General features: G+C 48.0%; 1 protein-coding gene across 1 annotated transcript; it reads left to right on the plus strand.

The window, feature by feature from the left end:
* The first annotated feature begins 9,582 nt into the window (after positions 1 to 9,582).
* Positions 9,583 to 23,566, plus strand: Tgif2 (TGFB induced factor homeobox 2). Its single transcript, XM_026383337.2, has 3 exons — positions 9,583 to 9,617; positions 13,094 to 13,319; positions 22,161 to 23,566. Exons 2-3 carry the CDS (start codon positions 13,128 to 13,130, stop codon positions 22,680 to 22,682), a joined length of 714 nt encoding a protein of 237 aa, XP_026239122.2. The 5' UTR covers positions 9,583 to 9,617; positions 13,094 to 13,127; the 3' UTR covers positions 22,683 to 23,566.
* Positions 23,567 to 24,123: the final 557 nt, after the last annotated feature.

Raw genomic sequence — 24,123 nt, forward strand, 5'->3', positions numbered from 1 at the left:
CCATCCTTTTTCATTCTTTGAGACAGGGTCTTGCTAAGTTGTTGAGGCTGGTCTCAAACTTAAGACCCCCTCCTATCTCAGCCCCCAAATTGCAGGTGTGCACCATGGGGGGCCAGGCTTTCTTTGCCAGTTGATAAACACTTGGGTTGCTTATAGGTTGAGGCAATCATGAATCCAGCTACTCCGAATATTTATGCACAAGTGTTTAACCAAGCCAGGTGGCATATGCCTATAGTCCCAGCTACTTGGGTGGCTGAGGCAGGAGGATTACTTCAGCCAAGATGTCAAGGCCAGCCTAGACAACATGATGAGACACCAACTCAAAAACACAAAAACAAAATGTACATTTACAAGTGTGTGGCACATGCTTTATTTGCTACCAAAAATGACAGATTTCTCTGTGGTGCTTCCTGCTATTTCAGGCAAAAAAATGAGCATTTTATTGCTGTCGAGGTGACTAAGTACAGAGCCAGACTTCCCCATATTAAACTCTCAAAAGATTTGTGAAACACTAATGAAATAATTGTAGGAAGTCATAAAATGTGACTAGCAAGATATTTTCTATAACTTTCTCTTACTAGTTGCCAAGCACTCAGCAAAGGATGGACCAAACATTTTCTCTCTCTCTTTTTTTTTTTTTTTTTTTTTGGTGGTGCTGGAGATTGAACCCAAGGCCTCCGGCATGCTAGGCAAGGGCTCTCCCACTGAGCTGCACCCCAGCCCCATTCTGTCACTTCTCTCTCAGCATAATGTTGTTATTCCCATTTCCCAGATGGGAAGCTGGGCTCGGGGAGGGGAGGGAACCCAAGGTGCGCCCACCTTGGGCTCACTGGAGTCCAGGTGCACCTCAGGACAGGGGCTTGAGGAACCTGCTCCACCATGAACTGACTGAGCCCCTCCTTTGACCACTGTGAAGATGGCATCACTAATCTCTTCAAAGATTTGGTCCCAGTTGGGCAAGGTGGCAACACATGCCTGACTTGGGGGCTGAGGCAGAATTGCAAGTTTGAGGTCAGTCTCAGCAATTTTGCGAGACCCTAAGCAATTTTTTGAGCACTTGTCTCAAAATAAAAAATAAAAAGGGCTTGGAATGTAGCTCAGTGGTACAATGCCCTGGGTTAAATCTGTAGTACCAATAAATAGATAGATAGATAGATAGATAGATAGATAGATAGATAGATAGATAGACAGATAGATAGAAAGATAGATTAGCTGGGTGTGGTGGTGCAGGCCTGCAATCCCAGCAGCTCAGGAGGCTGAGGCAGGAGGATTGAGAGTTCCAAGCCAGCCTCAGCAAAAGGGAGGTGCTAAGCAACTCAGTGAGACCCTGTCTCTAAATAAAATACAAAATAGGGTGGGATGTGGCTCAGTGGTCGAGTGCCCCTGAGTTCAATACCCGGTATCCCCCACCAAAATAAATAAATTAATTAATTAAAGGCATCATGCTATAGCAATAAACGCACACCCATGTTTATAGCAGCACAAGTCATAATAGCCAAACTATAGAACCAGCCCAGGTGTCTGGCCATCAATGGCCATCAATGGATGAATGGATAAAGAAAATGTGGTGTATATATATATATATATATATATATATATATATATATATATACATACATACACACACATACATACATACATATACAATGGAGATTTATTCTGTTACAAATAAAAATGAAATTATGTCATTTGCAGGAAAATGGATAGTACTAGAGACCATTAGGTTAAGCAAAATAAGCCAAACTCAAGGTCAAGAGCTGTTATGTTTTCTCTCTAGCTTGAGCGAAAATTGGAAAAGAAAGTGTATGTGTGTAGGGGTTGTCTCGTATCTACAACTACAATGCACTAATAAAAAATGTGGAAAAAAATTTTCTAAATTTTGCAATAAGGTCTTGCTAAATTGTTCAGGCTGGCCTCAAACTTGCAATCTGCCTCAGTCTCCTGAGCTGCAGGAATTATAGGTGAGTACCAGCATACCTCTCTAGAAAAAGGCCTGTTTTTACAAAACAAAAGGAGAAGGATTTCAGCTGGGTGTGGTGTCCCTTGCTTGTAATCCCATAATCCTAGCTATTTGAAAATCTGAGACAAGAGGATCCCAAATTTGAGGCCAGCCTGGGCAATTTAATGAGACCTGTCTCAAAATGAAAAAAAAAAAAAAGAAAAAAGAAAAAAATGGCTGGTAGGAGCACTTGCCTACCCCGAGGGCTATGGCCAGGCCACACAAAAAAGGTTCCCCTTCCAAGGTAACCACCCTGTGTAAACCACCTGCCCAGTCTGCAGCCAGCCCGTGTTATTACATTGGTCCTGACAGTGACACAGTGCTTGTGTTCAAGTAACCCTTACTTTACTTACTAATGGCCCCAAAACACAAGAGGAGTGATGCTGGCAATTCAGATATGCTGAACAGAAGCTGTGAAGTACTTTCTTTAACAAGAGGAAAAATTCCTATGCTGGGGTTGCTAAGATTCACAGTATGTGGAGGAGGGAAAAGAAATCTAGTACTGTAGTTACACCTCAATCTGCAAAAGTTCTGGCCTTATAAAGTCTTATTTTAATCAAAATCAAGTTAAAGGCCAAGACATTTTCATTTTCCAAAGGGCTGGAGGAGACAAGTTGTAACCAGGTCTTCCAAAACAGAGAAGCTTAATCTTTGCCAAGACAGTCATCCTGAGGGCTGAAGGCAGATCCAGGTTCTGGGGACCTGAAAGGTACGTCTTGTTTTTTGCAGTGCTGAGGATGGGACCCAGGGCCTCATGCATGCTGGGCAAGCGCCCTACCACTGAGCCCCAGCCCTTATGTAATTTTTGGAACTCTCATTAAGAAAAAAAATACACATAATCTGACACAAATAGACTATTTATTCAAAATAAGAAATCATAATTTTGGGGTGGAAGGTATTGGGAATTGACCCCAGAGGCACTTTACTATCAGCTACATTCCCAGCACATCTTATTTTTTATTTTGGGAAAGGGTCTCACTAGCTGTTTAGCGTATCACTAAATTTTTTTTCTGCTTTTTTTTTTTCCTGGTAACGGGAATTGAACCCAGAGGGACTTTACCAGTAAGTGACAACCCCTGCCCTTTGTATTTATTTTTATTTTGAGACAGTCTTAAGTTGCTTAGAGCCTTGCTAAATTGCTAATGCTGGCCTCGAACTTGCAATCCTCTTGACTCAGCTCCCAAATTGCTAGAATTAGGGGTGTGCACCACAGTGCCCAGCAGAAATCATACTTTTTTTTTTTTTTTTTTTGGTACCAGGGATTAAACTCAGGGACACTGGACCACTGAGCTACATCCCCAGCCCTATTTTGTATTTTATTTAGAGACAAGGTCTCACTGAGTTGCTTAGGGCCTCAATAAGTTGCTGAGGCTGGCTTTGAATTCTCAATCCTCCTGCCTCAGCCTCCTGAGCCACTGAGATTATGGGCACGTGCCACTGGCCCGATGAAATCATACATTTTTAAAAGCTGACAAATGCCATATCACAAACTCAAGAAAAACAACATAGTATTATCTTTTCTACTTTTGGGGGGGGGGCCTGCTCTTCTTGTCTTTTTTTTTTTTGAGATGGAGTCTTGTTCTTTTGCCCAGTCTGGCCTCACGTTCCTGAGTAGCTGGGACTACAGGTGCAGGCCACTGTGCCCAGCTGGGTATACTCTTTCATTGTCCTTCATAATACGATGGTTTCGTAATATCATTTTATGTGGAGAAAATAACGATAATTCAGTCTTCTAACATGTCCAAGTATACTAGTATTCACTGTGTTATCAAATACATTCTGGAAGCAGAAAACTCCCCTTCTTAGTGCGCATAGGTAAGAACTGAGTCCTCCATTTCCATTTGTATAGTTGTCGTGGTTTGAAGACTCTTCTGGAGACTAGCTTTTATCTAATCCTTTCAAACTGTTTATCTTCCTTCACTTACGCGCCTCCATTATACACTCACAAGATGCCTTTGCACTGGAACTCTGTTCCTGAAACTTTTGAGCCATGACAGCCTTTCAAATGCCAGGACACTTAGCCATATATGAACTGCCCATGGAAGTGAGTACTAACCACGTAAAGAAACCTAAATCAGGGCTGGGATGTGGCTCAAGCGGTAGCGCGCTCGCCTGGCCTGAGTGTGGCCCGGGTTCGATCCTCAGCACCACACACACACAAAGATGTTGTGACCGCCGAAAATTAAAAAAAATATTAAAAAATTCTCTCTCTCTTAAAAAAAAAATAATAAAATAAAATGGCAATATTCCCCAAATTTACCTTTAAAAAAAAAAAGAAACCTAAATCAAATATATTCATAACTCAGCCTTTCCAGATGCACAAAAATGTTCAGGGCCAATACAAGGTCACCTGACAGAAGGGAACAGTGAGGAGGAGAAATAGTAGAATAAAACAGTGGTCTTAGCTGATTGTTATTAGATTTTTATTTTATTTTAAACACAGGGATGCTTAACCACTAAAGCTACATCCCCAGCACTTGTTAAATTGCTGAGGCCTTGTTAAGTTGCTGAAGCTGCTTTAAACTTGCGATCCTCCCGCCTTGGCTCTGGAGCTGCTGAAATTACAGGCACGCACCACCACACCTGCTAAAATTTCTTAACTTTATAAATTTTATAAAAATATATAACAACTCCCAGGGCCTTGGAAGAGAAAGAGGGGTCGTTAAAGTGCAAGCTTCATTGCTTCCTGCGGGAGAATTTATGTCCACTACAGAAATTCAAAGTGTTCCTTCCCTCGCCAAAATCAGTGTGTTGTCCTCTAAAGAAGTAAGGATACTGCTCCTAAACTGGACGTGGTGGCGCATCTGTAATCCCAGCTGCTCAGGAGGCTGAGACAGGAGGATCACAAATTCAAGGTTAATGTGGGAAACTTAGTGAGACCCTGCCTCAAAATTAAAATTTTTAAAAAGTCTGGGATGTAGCTCATTGATACAGCACCCTTGATTTCAATCCCAAAAATAAATTAATTTAAATTAATTTTTAAAAATCCATGTCAGACATACACAGTTTTAGTAATACTCCTGATGAGTTAAACTGACAAAGGTTAAAATAGGGAGAAGGAAAGATAAACCCCAGTGTTGCCTACACTGTGAGTAAACAGGCACACCTATGTGTATGTGTGTAAATACATCCACATATACCTATATTTACAGACTCTCAAGTCTATACATAGAACCTTTCAAAGACACCTAAACTGGTCTGGGGTTGTGGCTCAGCGGTAGAGCACTTGCCTTGCAAGTGTAAGACCTTGGGTTTGATCCTCAGCATCACTTAAAAATAAATAAGTGAAATAAAGGTATTGTGTCCAACTACAACTAAAAAAAAATATTAAAAAAAAAAAGACACCTAAACCTCAACTGGGTATGATGGCCAAAATTTTATTTTGAGATATGGTCCCACTTCAATGCCAAGATGGCCCATGTATGTAATCCCAGAAACTTTGGAAGCTAAGGCAGGAGGATTGCAAATTCAAAGTCAGCCTCAGCAATTTAGCAAGGGTCGTTAACAGCAAGGCTCTGGGTTTGAGCCCCAGTACCACAAAAGAAAAATTTTTAAGTTAGTAAATGCCCAATAACTAAGAAAAAGCTCAGTCAATTGTGATTGACCAACAAGATGAGACTTTTTTCCCCTACACCTGTTCACCACACCTCCAGCCCTTTTATTTTTGAGATAGGGTCCCACTTCATTGCCAAGGCTGGCTAGAATTTACGATCTTCCTGCCTCAGCTTCCCCAGTAGCTGGGATTCTAGGCATGCACTATTGTGTTTAGCAACAGGAGACTTTTAAGAAGAAAGATGTTGATAAGTGGAAATCCACACATGACAGCTACAAACCCCCGTCTCCAGGGAGGTCTCTAGCAGCTCCAGCCTCATTACCCAGAGCTGACCTATCTGGCCACGTGCCTCCAGCCTCTTCCCAACTCTCCTCAGTAGCCATCCCAGGAACTTGCCCAGGATGCCCTGCTGCTCATGCTGCCAAGTCCCCCACTTTCAAGGTCCTACCACCTGGCCGGCCAACCAAGCTATCTACTTAATCACTCATTTGCACTGGACTTTGCTACACGCATTTCTTATTTCTTATACCCCAGAGAGCCCCAACTTCTATAGGCTGAAGCCTAGTCGTGGCTGTCAGTGAATGCTGGTCCTGGTGGTTCCCACTTCCAAAAAAGGGCAGCAGCTAGTGTTTTTGTTGTTCTTATAGTGCTAGGGATTGGATCCAGGGCCCTGCACATGCTAGGCAAGTGCTCTACCAATGAGCCACATCCCTAGTCCCTATTTTTTTTTAAATGAAAGTGAATTCATATGAATTCATTTGCATCTGTGTAACTACCAATGCCAGAAACTGGCACACAAAGTCCCACATCCAAGAGTCTCTGAGATCTGGGATTTTCTGGTATTCAGGCAAGAAACTGACTTATGATCTGGAGAGCCAGATCAGATTGGGCTTCGACACCACTCCCATCTCTCCTATCTCAGCCCAGATCTTTCCCGGAGTACTGGGTCCCACACTCATCATGAGGCAAGTCTCTTCTCTCAGGGACAGTTTCTTCATGTGTGGGGAAAAAAGGAGGAGAGGTTTCTTGCCACAGTAGTGTGTGTGTGCGCGTGTGCGCGTGTGTATATTGCTGGGGATCAAACCTAAGACCACATGCAGCTAACAAAGGTTCTACCACTGAACTAAACCCCCAGCCCACTACAGTAATTTTATTTTATTTATTTTTTAATAAAGAGAATGTGTGGCAAAACAGGATGACAGAGCCAGGCACAGTGGCACACACATGTTGTGCCACTCAGGATACTGAGGCAGATCACTTGAGCTCAGGAGTTTGAGGCCAGCCTAGGCCATCTAGTGGGACACCTGTCTCCAAAAACAACTTTAACAGTTGGAAAAAGTTTTCCCATGATAGTTCCTCATCAACTATGTCCAAAGCAGGGCTGGGGATGTAGCTCAGTGGTCCAGTACCTGCCTAGCATAAGACCCTGGGTTTGATCCCCAGAACCACAAAAAAGGAAAAAAAAAAAAACGACTAAATTAGCTTACAACTTCTAAAAACTTACTGTTTTGGCAGGGAATTTGTTTCTGTGAAGTCCCGATACACAACCAGCCTCCCTCTTTCCCTTCCCTCCTTCCCCTCCAGGTCTAGGAAGGGGCTCCAGACTGGCTTTGTCAGCTGCAGGCAAAGGGGTAGGAGAGAGGGCTGGGGACACAGCTCTGTTGGTAGAGTGCTTGCCTTATATGCACAAGGCCCTGAGTCAATCCCCAGCACCACACACACACACACCAAAAAAAAAGGTTGTGGGGAGAAGTCACTGTCTTCATCCACAGACTTAGGAAGCTCACCTGGTTAGACCTTTATTTTCCCTCCAGATTCCCCACCTCCTAAAGATCCTTGCCCCATGCATCCTCTGCAACCCTAGGTTAGGACTCAACTGATTTGACCTTTCTTACCTAAGACTGCCCAAGCCTCCCTTTTTTTTCTCAGAGGGCTGCAGATCAAACTTGGCCTAGAAATTGTGTGTGGCCACCACACTGGGCCTCACTTTCTCCATCTGTGTAGTGGAGAAAACAGGGCAGTGTCACTGACATTTTGGACAGAAGGCAGCTGGCCAACTTAGTTCTATGCATTTGCAGGAAATCTGGTGTCTTTGGAGTCCATATGAACCTTAAGAGTCATTGAATCAGTGACCCTATTGACTTAGGACTTATTTGGGGGAAAAAAAAATTTCAACTTTTGTTCCCAGAGTTCTCCACTGCTAAAGTGTAATTAAGACCCAAAACTGAAGCCAAGTATGGTCGAACACGCCGGTAATCCCGCAGCTTGGGAGGCTGAGGCAGGAGGATCACAAATTCAAAGCCAGCCTCAGCAACTTATCAAGGCCCTTAGCAACTTAGCAAGACTCTGTCTCTAAATAAAATACAAAATAGGGCTGGGGATGAGGCTCAGTAGTCAAGTGCCCCCGAGTTCAATCCCTGGTACCAAACAACAACAAAAAAGAGACTCTGTCTCTAAATACAGTATAAAAGGGGGCTGGGGATGTGGCTCAGTGGTCAAGTGCCCCTGGGTTCAATCCCTGGTACCAAAAACCAAACAAAAAACTGAGTTGACCTGGTCACTTTGTGGTTTTACTGTAATTCCTGCCCCCACCCTGTGCAGGTGGCTGAAGTAGGAGGATCATAAATTTGAAGACAGCCTTAGCAACTTAGGAGCCTTAGCAAAAACCTGTCTTGAAACAAAAAATAAAAAGGGCTGGCTGGGGGTGTAGCTCAGTGGTACAGTGCCCCTGGTTTCAATCCCCAGTACCAATACATACATACATACCAGTTACTGGTGCCTGCCTGCATTCACATAGGGAGCACCTATCTCAGCAATAACAAAACAATAAATAAGAGAAAGCATTAAAGAAAAAAATTACAAAAAGCTATTTTCAAAGCAGTTGCTTTCTAATCTCAAGGGCCCCACATATCTGGGTCTAGATGAAGAAAGAGTAGCCCAGAAGAGGGTCTTCCTGGTTCGAATTAGGCGAGGATCAGCAGATACTTTCTGGTGTGTGGGGTGCACACTGCAGAGACCAGGAGCGCTGGCGGGATGGTGGGAAGTCAAGAAAAAGCTCCTGAAGCAGTGTGTAACCACAGAGGAAAGAGGAACCAGCCAAGGCCCGCAAGCTCCCAGCCGGCCCCTCAGAACCTGTCAAGGACCAGCCCAACCGGTGGGTGGCTCTGGCTTTGCTGTCTGACCCACCTGGCTGAATGATACTGTTTAACTGTGACAAAAGCAAACGCTGACCCTCTCTGCAGCTCACATGTAAGGCAGCACCTATCCCACAACCTGATGTACCTCCAATGATACCTAGAAGTGCGCGCACAGCCTGGCTGACCGCCCTTGAATGCTAGGCCTGGGTTACCTGCTTGGGGTAGTTCCCAGGCAGCCTTATTCCAGAGTCTGTGGGCCCTTAAGGAAAGAACAGGAATCGCATTTTGAGCCGGGCACCTTACCAACTGGGGGTAAGTCTGGGACTAACTGGCCTCAGTTTCTCCTCCAAGCAATGTGAACCATCCCGGGGCGGACCCGAGTTCTGGTGCGGGGCCCACAAGCAATCGTCGGGACGGGCATAAGTTCTCCCTTTGTAAGGCCCCACCCCCGGCCAAGAGCACACAGTAGGCGCTCCGGAAATGCTCTCCGAAAGAAGGAGCGGGCCACTTCCTGCCCCTAAGCGGGCTGCGGGAGCCCAGGTCCCACCGCTTCCCTCCCGAGGCCATGTGGCATTCCTGAGGTGGGTGGGCGCAGGAAGAAGGTGCCCTTCGGGCCCGCCCCCTCCGGCGCGGTGGGCGGGGCGGAGCCCCCCGGGCTGCGGGCCCGCCCCGCGGGGGGGTGGGCGTAGTTGGTCGCGCTCGGCGCAAAGTTTGTTTGCTGCCTCCGGGCGGTGGGGGAGGGCGAGGCGCGCGCTGAGGGGAGGAGAGGGGATCTGACGTCAGGCCGCGAGGTGCTTTCCAGCCGCGAGCTGTCAGGCGGGTGTCAGGCCCGGCAGGTACGCGGCGCGCGCCCCCGGCGCCCCCCGCCCCGGCCGGGACGCCCCGCACCCTTCCCGAGGCCGCGTGGGCCCGAAAGCCGCCGGGAAAAGTCAGTGCGGGACGCAGGAGGGGCGGAGATGGGGGTGGGGGCGCGCGGACAACTTGGAAAGTTTCTTTTTCGCTGCCGGGCGGGGGAGGGGGCGTCATCCTGGCGCGTGCGATTGTGGGTGTGTGAGCTTGGGTGTGTTTGTGAGTCCCGACTGCGGAGTGCTGGCGGGAGCCTCGTCAGCCCCCGGGAGGAAGTTCGCTCGGGCCCTTTTGGGGGGCCCAGCTCCCTAGGATCCCACTCTGGGAGCGGGCCGCCAGTGCCCCGGACTGGGGTGAGCGCGCGGGGGGCGGGTTTGTTTGGTTTCAAAAGTGCACGTTGCTAACCGCCGGCAGGGCCCCCCCCGCGGCCGAGCCGGGGAGGGGGCGGCTGAGAGTGACAGCTGGGGGTGGGGGCAGTGGGAAGGGCCCCGAGAGGGGAGGGTGGGGAGCCCGCGCGAGTTCCCCTTTCCTTTGGAACAAAGGAAAGTCTGTCTCCGAGGCATCTGTCACTCCCGGGCGGGCCAAGGCAGCCGGGCGCGTGGGGCCGGCGACCGGGAGAAAGTTTGTGCGCGCCGGGACCTTGGGCAGGCGACGGGGAGCCGAGCCTCACGCCGGGGAGGCGCGCGGTCCCTGGGGCTGGGGGCGAACAACATGGAGTCTGGGCGCAGGACTGGGGGGGCGGTGCGGAGGTGGGAGCCCAGCCCCCTCCTCTCCCCTCCCCCTCCGGGCCGAGTTCGGAGCACAAAGCCGAGCGCGCACGCTCCGCCGGCCCCGCGCCCCGAAGAGGCAGCCAGCTCGGAGCTGCCGGGGAAGGGGGTGGGAACCAAACTTTTCCTGCCCCGGTTCAGACACGTGAGTTTTCTTTTTTCCCAGAGCCCTAGCCCCTCCGGGTTTGCAGGCCCACGAAGGAGCTGTTGCGCGCATTTTGACCTGGGGTGGGGGGCCGGGGGTGCGGGCGCCCCGAGCGCCGGCCGACTCCTAGCCGCCCCGGGAGCCATGTGCTCTGCTCTGTCTGGGCGGCGGGGGAGGTTTCGCGCTTTGTGTGAACTGCTGGGAATGTGAGCCCCGGTGCGCGACCCGGGGGAGTGTCGGCCGAGCTGGGGGAGTTGTCAGAAAGTTCCTGCGGGAGTGGCTGCAGGTGGCGTCGTGGGAGCATGTAGGAGGGTGCACTGGGTGTTGTGTCGGAGGGGCTCTGAGCTGACCGCTGATGTGATGACGTCCAGAGTTTTTCCCCTTTGGGGACATCGTGGGTGGGCGGGTCGGTTGGAGTTCGTGGGTGGGCGGATGCAGGAGTTGGGCTAGTTGAATGGGTCACAGTCTTTGGTGCTAGGCTTGGGGTTTGTAAGCTGTGTGCGTGCAATGTGTGTCTGAAAATCATGGGGCTTGTAGGAGTTCAGCAGTGGGCTGTGCCGGTTACCTGATCGCTATCGGAGTTGTCTGTGGGGTGGGCAAGATGTGTAACTGTGAGATAAAGTATGTGGGAAACCTGCAGGACTGTAGGCCTGCCTGGGAAGCAGGGCACCGAAATGGAAAGGTTTGTGCAGACTAAGGGGTCATCCCCGGGGCCTACCTCTGGAACCCTGCAGATTGGGTTCTGGCTGGCAGCCAGGGTGGAATTTGTACAGATAACCTTGAGTAAACTTCTCACTGCTTGCCAGGGCTGCATCCCTGAGCCCAGATCCCAGCTGCCCTGGCAGCTAGAAATGTCTGACCTCAGAAAGCAGACAGCAGTGGTGCTTTCTGAGGAGTGGCACGTCTAAGCAGTGCCTGTCTCACCTCCAGGTGGCCTGGCTGAGGGTAGACCCTTCCCTCGAAAGCCTGGCTTCGCCGGCCCAGAGATCTGGGCTCAGACCCAAGTCGAGGAAACAAAACCTGGGAGATGCCAGAGTCTGTTGGCCCAGCCTGCTGGAGAGCTGTTAAAAGGCTGAGAAGGGAGGAGCCTTGAGATTCTGGCATCAGGCTTGGCCTAGAACTTTTGCTTTTAAAATGTAAATTTCTTTTGCTTGTGTGAACAAGAACTTTAGGGGGGGAATGAGCAGCTGAATTGGGTTATCTAGGGGGAAAAAAAATCTTCCTCTGTTTGACAGGTGAAGGAGGGGGAACTTCAAGCCAGGAGAGGAAAGGATACTTACCCAGGGTCACACAGCCAAATGGGGGTAGGGCAGGGACCAGATAGAGCCTTGCCTGGGACCAGGCTGAGGCCTAAACAAGGAGAGTATCTAAGAAACAACCAGTAGGGATGATTCACTACTGTTGGCACGGTACACAGTAGATGCTTAATAAATATTACATGGTTTGTTGCAGGACCATGTGATTATAGTTTCCAGACACCTCACTGGCCTTGGGAGACCTGGGAGGCAAGATAATGCAGAGATCACAAAGGGATGGGAGAAGCAGGTTACCTGAGCCCAAATCCTACTTGAATAACTCCTGCAGATGGGATTTTTAAAGTAACTTTTTATTGGGATATAACTTGCATACTACACAATTTACTAATTTAAAGTATATAAATCAGTGGTTTTTAGTATTTTTACAACCATGTGCAGCGATCACTACCAGTCAATTTTAGGATATTTTTATCCTCTCAGAAAGAAACTCCATTCACTGTAGCTACCACTCTTATCCTCCCCAGCCCTAACTGCCCAATCTCCCTTCTGTCACTATAGAGCCTCCTATCCTGGACATTCCATTGTAAACATACCATATGTGTTCTTGTGTGGCTAGCCTCTTTGAGGATTTACTTAGCATGTTTTCAAGGTCCGTCCATGTTATAGAAAATATGAGAACTTCTTTTTGGGGGCAGATAATATTCATTGTGTAAGTAAATCACAAATCATTCATCTGTTGATAGCCACTTGGTTGTTAACACCTTTTGGCTACTGTGAATAAGGTTGCTGTGAACATTTGTGTATGAGGTTTTGTGTGGACCCGGGTTGCATTCTTATTATTTTCTTTGTTTCCTCATCTATAAAACAATATGAATAGTTTCTCCCTCAGAGAGGTTTGTGAGAATTAAATGAAGTAATATAAAATGCTGGGTACAATAGATTTCAATCATAGCCATAATGATTTCTTGTCTTCCTACTTGAGTTGCCATTCATTTTAGTTTATTTGATACCAGGGATGAACCCAGAGGGGTTTAACCTCTGAGCCTCATCTCCAGCCCTTTTTATTTTTAATTTTGAGACAGGTTCTTACCAAGTTGCCCAGGCTGGCCGAAACTTGCACTCCTCCCGCCTCAGCTTCCTGAGTAGTTGGGATTACAGGTGTGCACCACCATGCCCAGATGCGGCTCATTTAGTAGTCACCTATCTGGATCCACGAAATGGTGGCATTTTGGACTCATCCTTCTAGTTTCTCCAGCTAGGGTGTAGCCAGAGACTTTGGAGACTCCTCAGTTTCTGGAATCTCAGGCTGTAGTAGTAGTGAGCAAATTAAGAAACAGGGTAAGTGGCGGTAAGTGCACAGTAATGATGTCCCCTATGCCACTTGTCCCAGGCTCACCTAAGATCCAGCCTAGCTCCTAGGCACCATGTCAGACAGTGATCTGGGTGAAGATGAAGGCCTCCTCTCCCTGGCGGGCAAGAGGAAGCGCAGGGGGAACCTACCCAAGGAGTCCGTGAAGATCCTCCGGGACTGGCTGTATTTGCACCGCTACAACGCCTACCCCTCAGAGCAGGAGAAGCTGAGCCTTTCTGGACAGACCAACCTCTCAGTGCTGCAGGTAAGTTTTAGACCTGAGCCAGCCCTGTCACTGATTTACAGTGTGGCTTTGTACCTCAGTTTCTTGGGTCAGGTGAGAACACTCACTCTCCCTGCTTAAAGGGAAGACAGTGAAGTAAAGTCATTGCAGCTAGATTTCAGACTCTGAAAAGTTCTGAAGAGGCAAGCAATTGTTGTTGGTGTCCAGGTGTCATCATTAATAACACTGTTGGGTTGGGGTCTTGGTTGTGGGGCAGCTGGGGTTCTGCAATGTAGTTAAGAAATGAGTTGGAAGAAGTCAGAGGTTCCGGGTCCAAAACCCAATTCTACCATAGGACTGTGCGCTTTGTCTTGCTTTATCCATCTGTAAAGTGAGGGAGGGTTAGATTCCTCTACCTGATGGAACTGTTATGAGGAATAGACTCAGAACGGGATGTGAAAGTGCTCTGAAAACTGTACAGGAAGGTAGGCATGGTGGCACACGCCTATAATCCCAGTGGCTGGGAGGCAGAGGCAGGAGGATTGCGAGTTCAAAGCCAGCCTCAGCGATTTAGGGAGACCCTAAGCAATTCAGGGAGACCTTGTCTCTAAATAAATATTAAGATGGGCTGGGGATGTGGCTCAGTGATTAAGTGCCCCTGGGCTTAATCATCTCCATAAAACAAAACAAAACAAAAGCTGCACAGGCACACACTCAAAAGATAGTTGTCAGGAGGCTAGGATGTAGTTCAGTGGAGCACTTGGCCTGGCTTCCATTCTTAGCACTGGAAAAAAAATTTTTTTTTGGAGTGCAAAGTAACATCACCTTTAAATTGTTCTGTTGCTGTTGTCTAGGTGTCTTTGCTATTTTCTTTTTGGTTGTTAGTGCCCAGGTGTCATCATTAACTGCAAAACAAATGCAAGGGTGCTTCACCACTGAGCTACATCCCAGCCCTTTTGATTTTTTATTTTTGAGACAGGGTCTTGCCAAGTTGCTCAGGTCCTCACTAAGTTGCTGAGGCTTTGGAACTGCCTTGGCCTCCCAAATTGCTGGGATTACAGGTGTGAGCCACTGCACCCAGCTTTTACTGTTTTCAAGTGCTAAGGCAGGATACCCTAGACCACCATTGTCTGTGTCCAATTTGACTTTCACCTCCCTGGGGGACTTATAGTAGGCCCTAAGCCTGGCAGGTCACTGCTGGCCCCCACCTCTTCCTTCAGGAACGTGCTGGGCCCCTCCCCCAGTTCCCCTGGGCCCTCTGCCCCTGCCAGATCACTGCAGTTTACTCCCCTCCACAGTGCTGCCTCCCTCCCTTTCACTCCATTCTGATCCTCCTGCTTTCTCCCTGGCTTCCCAGCTCTTATCCCCACCAAGAGGAGTCTCAGTAAGAATCAGCTCATGGGCAGCGGTTAATCCTAGTCTGTCTTCAAGAAGGGATCTAGAGTTACAGATCCTGACTCAGATTCCATCCTCTCCACATGAGGAAGCCTGGACCCTGGCCAAGTCACTGCCATCTCTCTGAGCCTCATTATTTTCTGATCTGGACAAAGGGAGGTGGTTGTAATATTTTTCTAGGGTATAGAGAGGAGGGACTGAGAAGAATTCAAGGCTGACTATGCCGTGGTTGGTATCCAGTGGGTGCTTTTGCTCCTGACTTCATCCTCATTTCTCCCCTAGTGCAGAAAGTCTTGGATGACCCTGGGTGCCTAGTAACACAAAGCGTTTCAGGGTCCTCCTGAGCTCCCCCATTGTACTCAGCTCCATGCCTCAGGGACACCCTAAAGACTATCAAGTGTGGGGTCAGGTAGGAGATAGGCTTGGCCACTGATGTTGCAAAGTGATCTCTGCTGGGACAAGGGTAGCAGAAACTCCAGGGCTGGAGCTTCAAATAGACCCAAAGCTCCCAGAAGAGGTGGCCTTGAACTTACAGAATGTAGAACAGCACAGGCAAAAGGTCTAGAGCCCAAAAGCCAGGATCACTGTCTTCAGCCTTCTCCTTCAGTCCATTCTTTAGAATATTAAAGCACAAATCTGATGTTGCCCTGAACCCACCTACCTGGGGTGGGTCCAGGCTCCTCCTGGCCCTTGACCCTCAGGCCTCTAGGCTTTCTCCCTTGGCTGGGAGTAGCTGGGCACAGCCCTGAGTTTTCCTACCTGGCCCACTCCATTCAAGCCCCTCTTTCTCGTATAGACACTCTGTGGCCCACAGCTGGGGTTTTGGGACACTGCTGTGTATTCCCATACCTGTTCTGTCAAACCACTTGTCACTGTATTGGAATTACTTTTTGTCAGGGACACTTTCTCAAATCTGATACATGGACCTGTCTCCCCAAGATAGTAATCTGAATCCTTTTTTTTTTTTTAAGTATTTATTTTTTAGTTGTAGTTGTCGATACCTTTATTTTATTTATTTATTTTTGTGTTGTACTGAGGATTGAACCCAGGGCCCCACATGTGCTAGGTAAGCGCACTACTGACAGAAAATAATGATAAAGCATTGGAGATTTCAGAATTAAGAAAACAGGCTCCTGAATCATTTCACTTAAGTATGTACAAATATTAAACAAGGTTAAAAAAAAACAAAAACTTTTGCTTTTTGCTTCTATACGCAAGTATAAAACCAAATAATTTTTCAAAGTAGATAAATATAAAAACAGGGAAATTCCTTCTAACTGTATTAAAGTGGCCATGGTATTTTGCTGACTGTCCTAGTATATAGTGGTACAAAGGCTCTGACTCTGGAGGTGAGTCCTAGTGGCCACTCCTACCCATGACCACAGTGGAAACATGAAGCCAAGACATCCTCCTTGAGAACTAATGGGTCCCTTAGGACAACAGGTCCACTTGGACAAGTCCAAGGCAAGGATCAGCCATTGGATTCCAGTGGTGGCCACTGTGCGCCAGTCATGCTAGAGTTAGGAAACAGAGGGCACCTTGTGGCACTCCTTGAGGGACGCTATCATGAATCTCAGATCAGCCCAACTATGCACTTATCTGCTCCCCCACATTCCTGCTGTACGTACTGATCTCCACCCCAAACTGCTGTCCCCCTCAGAAAAAGGGACTCCCTACCCCTCAGGAAGCTGTGTGTTCCCGCAGCAACTGGACTGGGACCTAACATTGACACTTGACTGGCTAAGTTTTAGATGGCACCAAATTCTGGAGGTGTGGAGGAAAGAGACCTCCTTTCATTTTTTGTTATAGTCCTAGTATTTAGCTCAATGCCTGGTATTAAACTGTTAAAATGACAGAAAATAATGATAAAGCATTGGAAATGTCAGAATTAAGGAAACAGGCTCCTGAGTCAGGAAAAATTGGCTTAAATTCCTGGAGGCATCTTTGTGTCCTTGCCCATTTCTTCACTGCCATCCCTTCCCCTTCCCCACTGGGGCTTGAACCGGGCCTTAAGCATATGCATGTAATGCAAGCACTCTACCACTTAGCTACATCCTATACCCTTTTATGAAAATAACTTTGTTTGGTTTTTGGTACCTGGGATTGAACCCAGGGGCACTTAACCACTGCCCACATCTCTAGCCCTTTTTTGGCATTTTATTTTAAAGACAGGGTCTTGCTGAGTTGTTTAGGGCCTCCCTAAGTTGCTGAGGCTGGCTTTTTTTTTTTCCTGGCTCAGCCTCCCAAGCTGCTGGAATGAACCTTTATTTTACTCGTTTATTTATATGTGGTGCTGAAAATTGAGCCCAGTGCCTCACACAGGTGGGGCAAACCCACTACCACTGAGCCACAACTCCAGCCCCTATTTTTTTATGTTTTGAGACAGGGTCTCCACAAGTTGCTGAGGCTCGCCTTGAATTTATAATCCTCCTTCAGCAGCCTTCTGAGTCCTTGGGATTACAGGTGTGTGCCACTGAGCTCGACCCCTGTATATTTACATTTTAAAATTTTATCGTTAACATTTTCAAATATCCAGAAAGGTAAGAATATTGCAATGAACTCCAAATACCACAGATTTCAACAGGTATTCACATTTGGCTAAGCTTGTTTTCTTTCCTTGGGGCATCTCTTTTGAAAGTCTCCTTTAAAGGGCCCCGGGAGCAATCTCATTAGCAAGTCAATGAGTCATTTAACTGACTGCTTTGCCAGGACTTGCCCTGAGCAAGGCAGTTGGGAGAGCAAGACCAAAAAAAAAAAAAAAAGTCTCTTGTGAAGGCTATTCACTGGTCCCGGTGACACCCTCTATTCCTAGTTTAACGTTGGACTCCTCTGTGGTTTCTAGTCCTCTATGGTTTCTAGTCTGGGGCTGTCTGGGAGGGTTCTGTGCCACCTGCCTTCCCTCCAACATTAACTGGGCTGTACTGAGTCAGGTCCAGTGCTCTGTGCTAGAAACAGAACCAGCACCTCTCTGCCCCCTCCTGAGAGGAGCTTTTCCTGAACCCTCATGGCTCAGGAACCTAGAGTGAGAAAGGAGCCTAGTGCAGAGGTTGTGGTGACTCTGTGGTGGTGGTGGTGGTGGGAGGAAGGGACAGTCAGGCCTCTTGGCAGCCAGTGACTATCTTCAGGTGCTCCCTTTCTCCCTGGCTCTAAAGCTAGCTGCCTTTCAGTCCTCCCACAGACACGCTGTATCCCCACATATCATCTCTGGGGTTGTTTTTGGGGGGTGGGGTGGGGGGAGGTACCAGGGATTGAACTCAGGGGCCACATCCTCTAGGCCACATCCCCAACTCTATTTTGTATTATTATTATTATTATTATTATTATTATTTTTAGTTATACATGGACACAATATCTTTTGTTTATTTATTTTTATGTGATGCTGAGGATCCAACCCAGGGTCTCACACATTCGAGGCAAGCGATCTACAGCCAAGCCACAACCCCAGCCCTATTTTGTATTTTATTTAGAGACAGGGTCTCACTGAGTTGTTAGAGCCTCGCTTTTCCTGAGGCTGGCTCTGAGCTCCTGGTTCTCCTGCCTCAGCCTCCTGAGGCGCTCCATCTTTGTTTTTTGAGCTTATGTTTTTGCTTAAAAAAAAGGCTCTGCCCACAAGGACAAGTTACACCAGCCGGGTCATCCCAAGCCCAATCAGCAAACTCTCCTGCTCACTTGTTTGGAAATCCTGACTCCACCCCCACCTGATCTATGAAGCAGATAGGAAATAGCTCTGTAAAAAAATTTTTTTCAATCACTTTCAAGGTGATTGTAATACAGCCAGCTGCTTTTTAGAACACCTGGGACTGCTGGCTGCTGGGCAGATGGTGCTGCGAGGTGTGGGAAAGGCCTCAGCACACCTTCACTTCTTCCCTTTGCTCTCTCACAGCTGAGGGGGCACATGGAATGAAAGCTTTCTGCCCACTTCCTCAGACCCGCTTTTCCCATCCTCAGGGCCTGCGCCAGCTTCCTGGAGCCCCTCTACTCTTCCAGTGATTTCTTCCCACCTCAGCCACTGATTAAGGAAAAAAAAAAAACCTTGACAAGGCAGCAGCTTTTCCATGGAGCCCTTTGATGACAGCCAGGCTCTGAGGGACGCAGCCTGTGTGCTGCGACACAAATCACAGGATTCACTTTGGCTTCCTTCCCATCGCCTCTGGAGGACCTTGATTGAGGGCGAGTCACGTGCTCTTTTCCTGACTTAGGCATGGGTGGGCAGCTGAAGGGGCTAGGCTTCCTCAGCCTCCTGCCTTGCCGGCCGCCCTCAGCTGTGGGATTTCTATAGGACGAGGAGACACGACAGACAGTAGGCTGCCAAGTCTTCTGTGGACCTGGGTGAGCACTCAGGGGAATGGGTACAGGGGCCGTTTTCCTGTTGTTCTCTTCTGTGAATCATAAGCCAAAATGGGAAGTGCAGCTAGGGGCTAGGTGTCCACACAGCTGCTAGTGGGCACCCCTCCCTGAAACAGCTTCAAGGCTAGACTTGTCCTGACTTTGCCTGGCCCAGGTCACTGTGACCTGACTGATTGCCTGCATCTAAGGCTGGGGTGGACAGGTGCAGTGCCCTCCTATAACATAGGTAGCCCAGGAAGCTGCCTTGGGAGGGAGGGAGGGAGGAAGGAGAAATGGAAGGAAGATAGCTGAAAGGCGCTGCTCCTGAGCCAGGGGAAAGAAAGGGTCTCCTGCTGATGCCCCTAGGCTGGCTAACAAGGGTGCCTGGAACTCACTATTGGTCAGATTACAGCCTTTGTACTGTGATCTTGAGGAATTACTGAACCTCCCTGACCAAGGCCTCTTGTTTCTCTAACAGATCATCACAGACCCATCTGAGGCTGTTGAAGATTAAATAACTAGGTGTCAGATATTCAGAATAGCACCTGATGTTTTGTGTTCAGGTGTTGCTATTAGGATTGTAGTCATAATTGTTTAGCTATACTAGCTCTATACTCAGAGGCTGCGTGACTCTGGGCAAGTTCTTTCATCTCAACAACCCCCAGCCTCCAATACTGGGGATTGGGCCCAGAGGTGCTCTACTGCTGAGCCATGTCCCCAGACTTTTTGTTTTTGGTGGTACTGAGGATTGAACCCAGGGCCTTACAAATGCTCTACCACTGAGCTGTGCTTCCAGTCCCACCAAACCTTATTTGTTTTTTTGTTTTGAGACAAGGTCTCACTAAATTGCTGAGGCTGAGCTCAAACTTGGTATCATCTTACCTCAGCCTCCCAAGTAACTGGGATTATAGGCTGAATAACTGAGCCTTGTAAGTTCTTTCATCCTTTTTTTTTAATTTTTAGTTGTAGATGGACCAAATACCTTTATTTTATTTATGTGGTGCTGAGGCCTGGAACCTAGTGTCTCACACATGCTAGGCAAGTGCTCTGCCACTGAGTCACAACCCCAGCCCCTCTTTCATCTTTTTGAGCTTCTGATTCCCTCTATAATACTTTGGGGACACTGCCCACTATCTCCCAGGCTTGTATGCAGATTAAACGTAATGCAAATTAGATGGCTGGCTGGTGATATCAAAGGTGTGTAATAAGTTTTCTTCCTTCTTTCTGCCTCCTCAGCAATTCAGCCCAATCTCTTCTTTGGGGCTTCCCTGTACTTCAACTCGGGATTCAGTTCTGCCAGCACTGGTTAGTGTCTGCTACTGATGCCTGCTCAGTTTCACTAGGAAGACCACAGAAGTGAAGTGGGATGAATGAACTTCAGGGTTGAGGTCCTTTCAAGCTGAAATGGATGTGGAAAGAGGGGCCGTAGAAGTTCCTGACTCTGCCCTCACAGGGACACAGTGCTATCTTTGGGTCACCTGTGGGATGGGTACTGCTGCAACCAGCTAGGTAGAGAGCTATGGCAGGCAACAGTTCCTCTCACAGGTGGCTATTCCTTTGGACAGAGGCAGAGTCAAGGGGAAAATGGGACCCAAGGGCTTACCCCAAATAATGGGCCAAGAAAGAAGCTTGATGATACAAATGTACAAAACTCATAGTGTTCTGGGCTAGTGGGATCAGCCCTGTTGGTTTAGAGTCATCACCTACCATACATCCCCACCTCTGCACGTGTGTGTGGGGGGGGGGGGGGTATGTGCGTGAGAGAGGGAAAAAAACTGGGGATTGAACCCTGGGGCACTGCACCAATGAGTTACATCCCCAGCCCTTTATATTATTTTGAGACAGGGTCTAGCCCAGTTGCTCAGGTTGGCCTTGAACTTTTAGTCTTCCTGGAATCTGGACTGATCTGTAGGAAGTAGGAAGACAAAAATGGCAGTTTTCTACAATAGAAATGAGAGCCATTGCATTTTAGAAAGGGACTGACAACCAGTGAGAAGACTAGACTGGAAACTGTGAAGCTGGTTCTCAAAAGAGCTTAGAGGCTGGGTGCACTGCTACACCTGTGTTCCCCGTAACTCAGGAGATTGAGGCAGGAGGAATGCAAGTTCAAGGCAGTCTGGGCAATGTAGTGATCTGATTTCTTGCCTAGATTGTATAAGTTCCTGGAAATCCATCCCTAGTTCTGTGTGCATATGACACATGAATCTACAGGCATCTTGAGTTTTGTAGCATACCACAGTGTGCAGTGGAGAATTTCATGCCTCATAATCCTGATGTTGCTCAAAAACAGTAATTTTTCTTCTGACCCTTCCTTGGTAATTTGTGGCTCTTTTCTCCAGCCTACACCAACACTCTTCAGATTTAGGAGTGGATCACTCTTCACATCATCCCCTCTCTCCTTCACTCACCTACACTCATCCAGCATAGGTCCTGCCACTTCTAGTTTCCTAAATAGATCAAACATTTTTCCTTTTCTTGCCTCATGCCTTAATGTAACCTGAACTACCAGCCCATCTCCCTGCTTCCACAAAGCAAATCACTCCTTATAGCTTTGTTGCTGATCAAGAAAAGGATCCTAAAAAAAGGAAAGAAAAATGGATCCTTGCAGGACACTGTGGCACACACCTGTAACCCCAACAGCTCAGGAGGCTGAAACGAGGATCGCAAGTTCAGAGCCAGCCTCAGCAACTTAGTGAAACCCTGTCTCTAAATAAAGAAATACAGAAATGTTAATGGGGATATGGCTCATTAGGTAAGCGCCCCAGAGTTCACTCCCTAGTATCCAAAAAAAGAGAGAAAGAAATGGATCCTCAGCCCAGCAAAGTGGGCCTGCTTTCAGAGTTTCTTATAGGTACTCTACTGCTACCTGCCACTCCTCCCTGCCCGTTCCCTCCTCATCAGTTGTTTATAACTTTAGATCTCAGTTGAAGAGCTGCTTCCTCAGGGAATACTTCCCCAAATCCACAAAGGCCAGACTGGATCTCCCCGTCATTGTCTTCACCAGCACTGTTTATGTTTGTGTCATTTCTCATATACTCTCCTTCTTCTGTGACCCACTGTGAGGGCTGGGACCTTGTTTATGTTTGATGTTGTTTCTGGGGCTTAGAACTTCATAGTAGTTTTGGATGGAGTGAACTGATCAGTCTCTTATACTCATTCCAGATATGTAACTGGTTCATCAACGCCCGGCGGCGGCTTCTCCCAGACATGCTTCGGAAGGATGGCAAAGACCCTAATCAGTTCACCATTTCCCGCCGTGGTGGTAAGGCCGCAGAAGTGGCCCTGCCCCGTGGTAACAGCCCCTCAGTGCTGGCAGTGTCGGTACCTGCCCCCGCCAATGTGCTCTCTTTGTCTGTGTGCTCCATGCCACTCCACACAGGCCAGGGGGAAAAGCCAGCAGCCTCCTTCCCACCAGGGGAGCTGGAGTCCCCCAAGTCCCTAGTGACCCCTGGTAGTACACTTGCCCTGCTGACCAGGGCTGAGGCTGGGAGCCCCACAGGTGGACTTTTCAACACACCACCGCCCACACCCCCAGAGCAGGACAAGGAGGACTTCAGCAGCTTCCAGCTGCTGGTGGAGGTGGCGCTGCAGAGGGCTGCCGAGATGGAGCTTCAGAAGCAGCAGGACCCAGCACCCCCATTGCTGCATACTCCAATCCCTTTAGTTTCTGAGAACCCCAAGTAGACATCTGCTACAGGGGTGCTCAAGGCTCAAGCCAGGTGTTCTGGGTTCCTGGTTCGCTTCCCTTCCATACAGAGGGTTTTCTATGGATCACTGCCAAGCATCGGTATCATCTCCTCTGTCCAGAAGTCTTCAGCAGGAAGATGCCAGCTGGTGTCACTGCGTTGTGACAGGGACCTCTCTGCTGACTGCCTTGTCTCCAGTCGTCCTCAGTGATGAGACCAAGAGATTGGAGATAGGCATGGTGCTGCTGCTGCTCCTCCAGAGAATTCCTGGGACCCTTTGTTCCAGCCTGCTTTCCTTGGCTGGGCTCAGGAAACCTGCCAAGTTCAGACCTATGCTGGGTCTATGCTGCTCCTGAGCTGTGCCTCTGTCAAACCAGGTGTGGACATTCTATGTTCATAAGTGTGGGCAAAAGAAGAGAGATCCAGCACATTTAACAGCACCGACTCCAGTTGAATGTTTAGATTTTTGCTAAACTGTTTATTTTTCCTCTTTTGCTGTGGTTTGCATTAGTTGCAGTAGTTAGCCCAGGAGTGGGGAATGAGAGTGCAAGATGGCAGATGGAGTCTAATCCTCCACTGTGAATGATCCACCACTGCTACTGGGGGTTGTTGTACAAGGGAGGAGTATTTTTATTTGGGGGACCAGCTAAATCTCTGCAAAATGAGAAATTCCAAATGGTTGTTTTATTGTTCCTTTGGTTTACCAAAAAAGGTGTTTGGGGCAGAAAAAGAAATTTGGCATTGGCTCTTTTGCATCAGGCACAGAAGGGCGTAGCCACAGCCAAGAGAGAATACAGCAGAACCTGACTCAACCTAGACATAGAGCAGAGAAAGGTGATAAAACCAGAGATTTGTTTTTATTCTGTTTTGGGGTGGGGGTGGGGGAGTAAGATAGACTGAAGCAATGGGCTTTTTTTTTTTTTCCCCTTCTTCCCCTTGTTAATACCCCCCCCCCTTTTTTTGTTTTTCTCCCTTGAAGGCTTTGCCCTGCAGCCTGAGTTTTAAAATTTCTTTGGAAACTTGGGACTGGAATGTTAGAAGCTCCCAGCATCTCCACTTGGGGAGCAGTGAGCCATCTGCTGGTCAGGAAGTCCTTTTAGCTACTAGAACAGGCAGCTTTTCCCACAAAGGAGGTAGAAGCTATTCCTGGAAGAAGCAGGGAATTTCCTGCAGTGGGGCTGGAAATGGGCCAGAAACGTAGTTTTTGTGTCTTTGCTTCACCTTTCTTTAACCTGGAGTTGCAAAGGCCCTGCCTGAGTTTCCCAGTGAAACATCACAATTGGTCTTCACCCCATCGCCCTTTATTTTGCTGTTTCATTGCTGATAGTGTTCAACAGCAGTATACCCCATCTTTATATATCTTAAGAAACACTAATCCTAGACTTTTATTAGCCAAAATATTTTTGTTCTGAATAACATTGTTACTGGGCCAAAAGTTA

This window comes from Urocitellus parryii, chromosome 6 (genome assembly GCF_045843805.1).
Source record: "Urocitellus parryii isolate mUroPar1 chromosome 6, mUroPar1.hap1, whole genome shotgun sequence".
Lineage (NCBI taxonomy): Eukaryota > Metazoa > Chordata > Mammalia > Rodentia > Sciuridae > Urocitellus > Urocitellus parryii.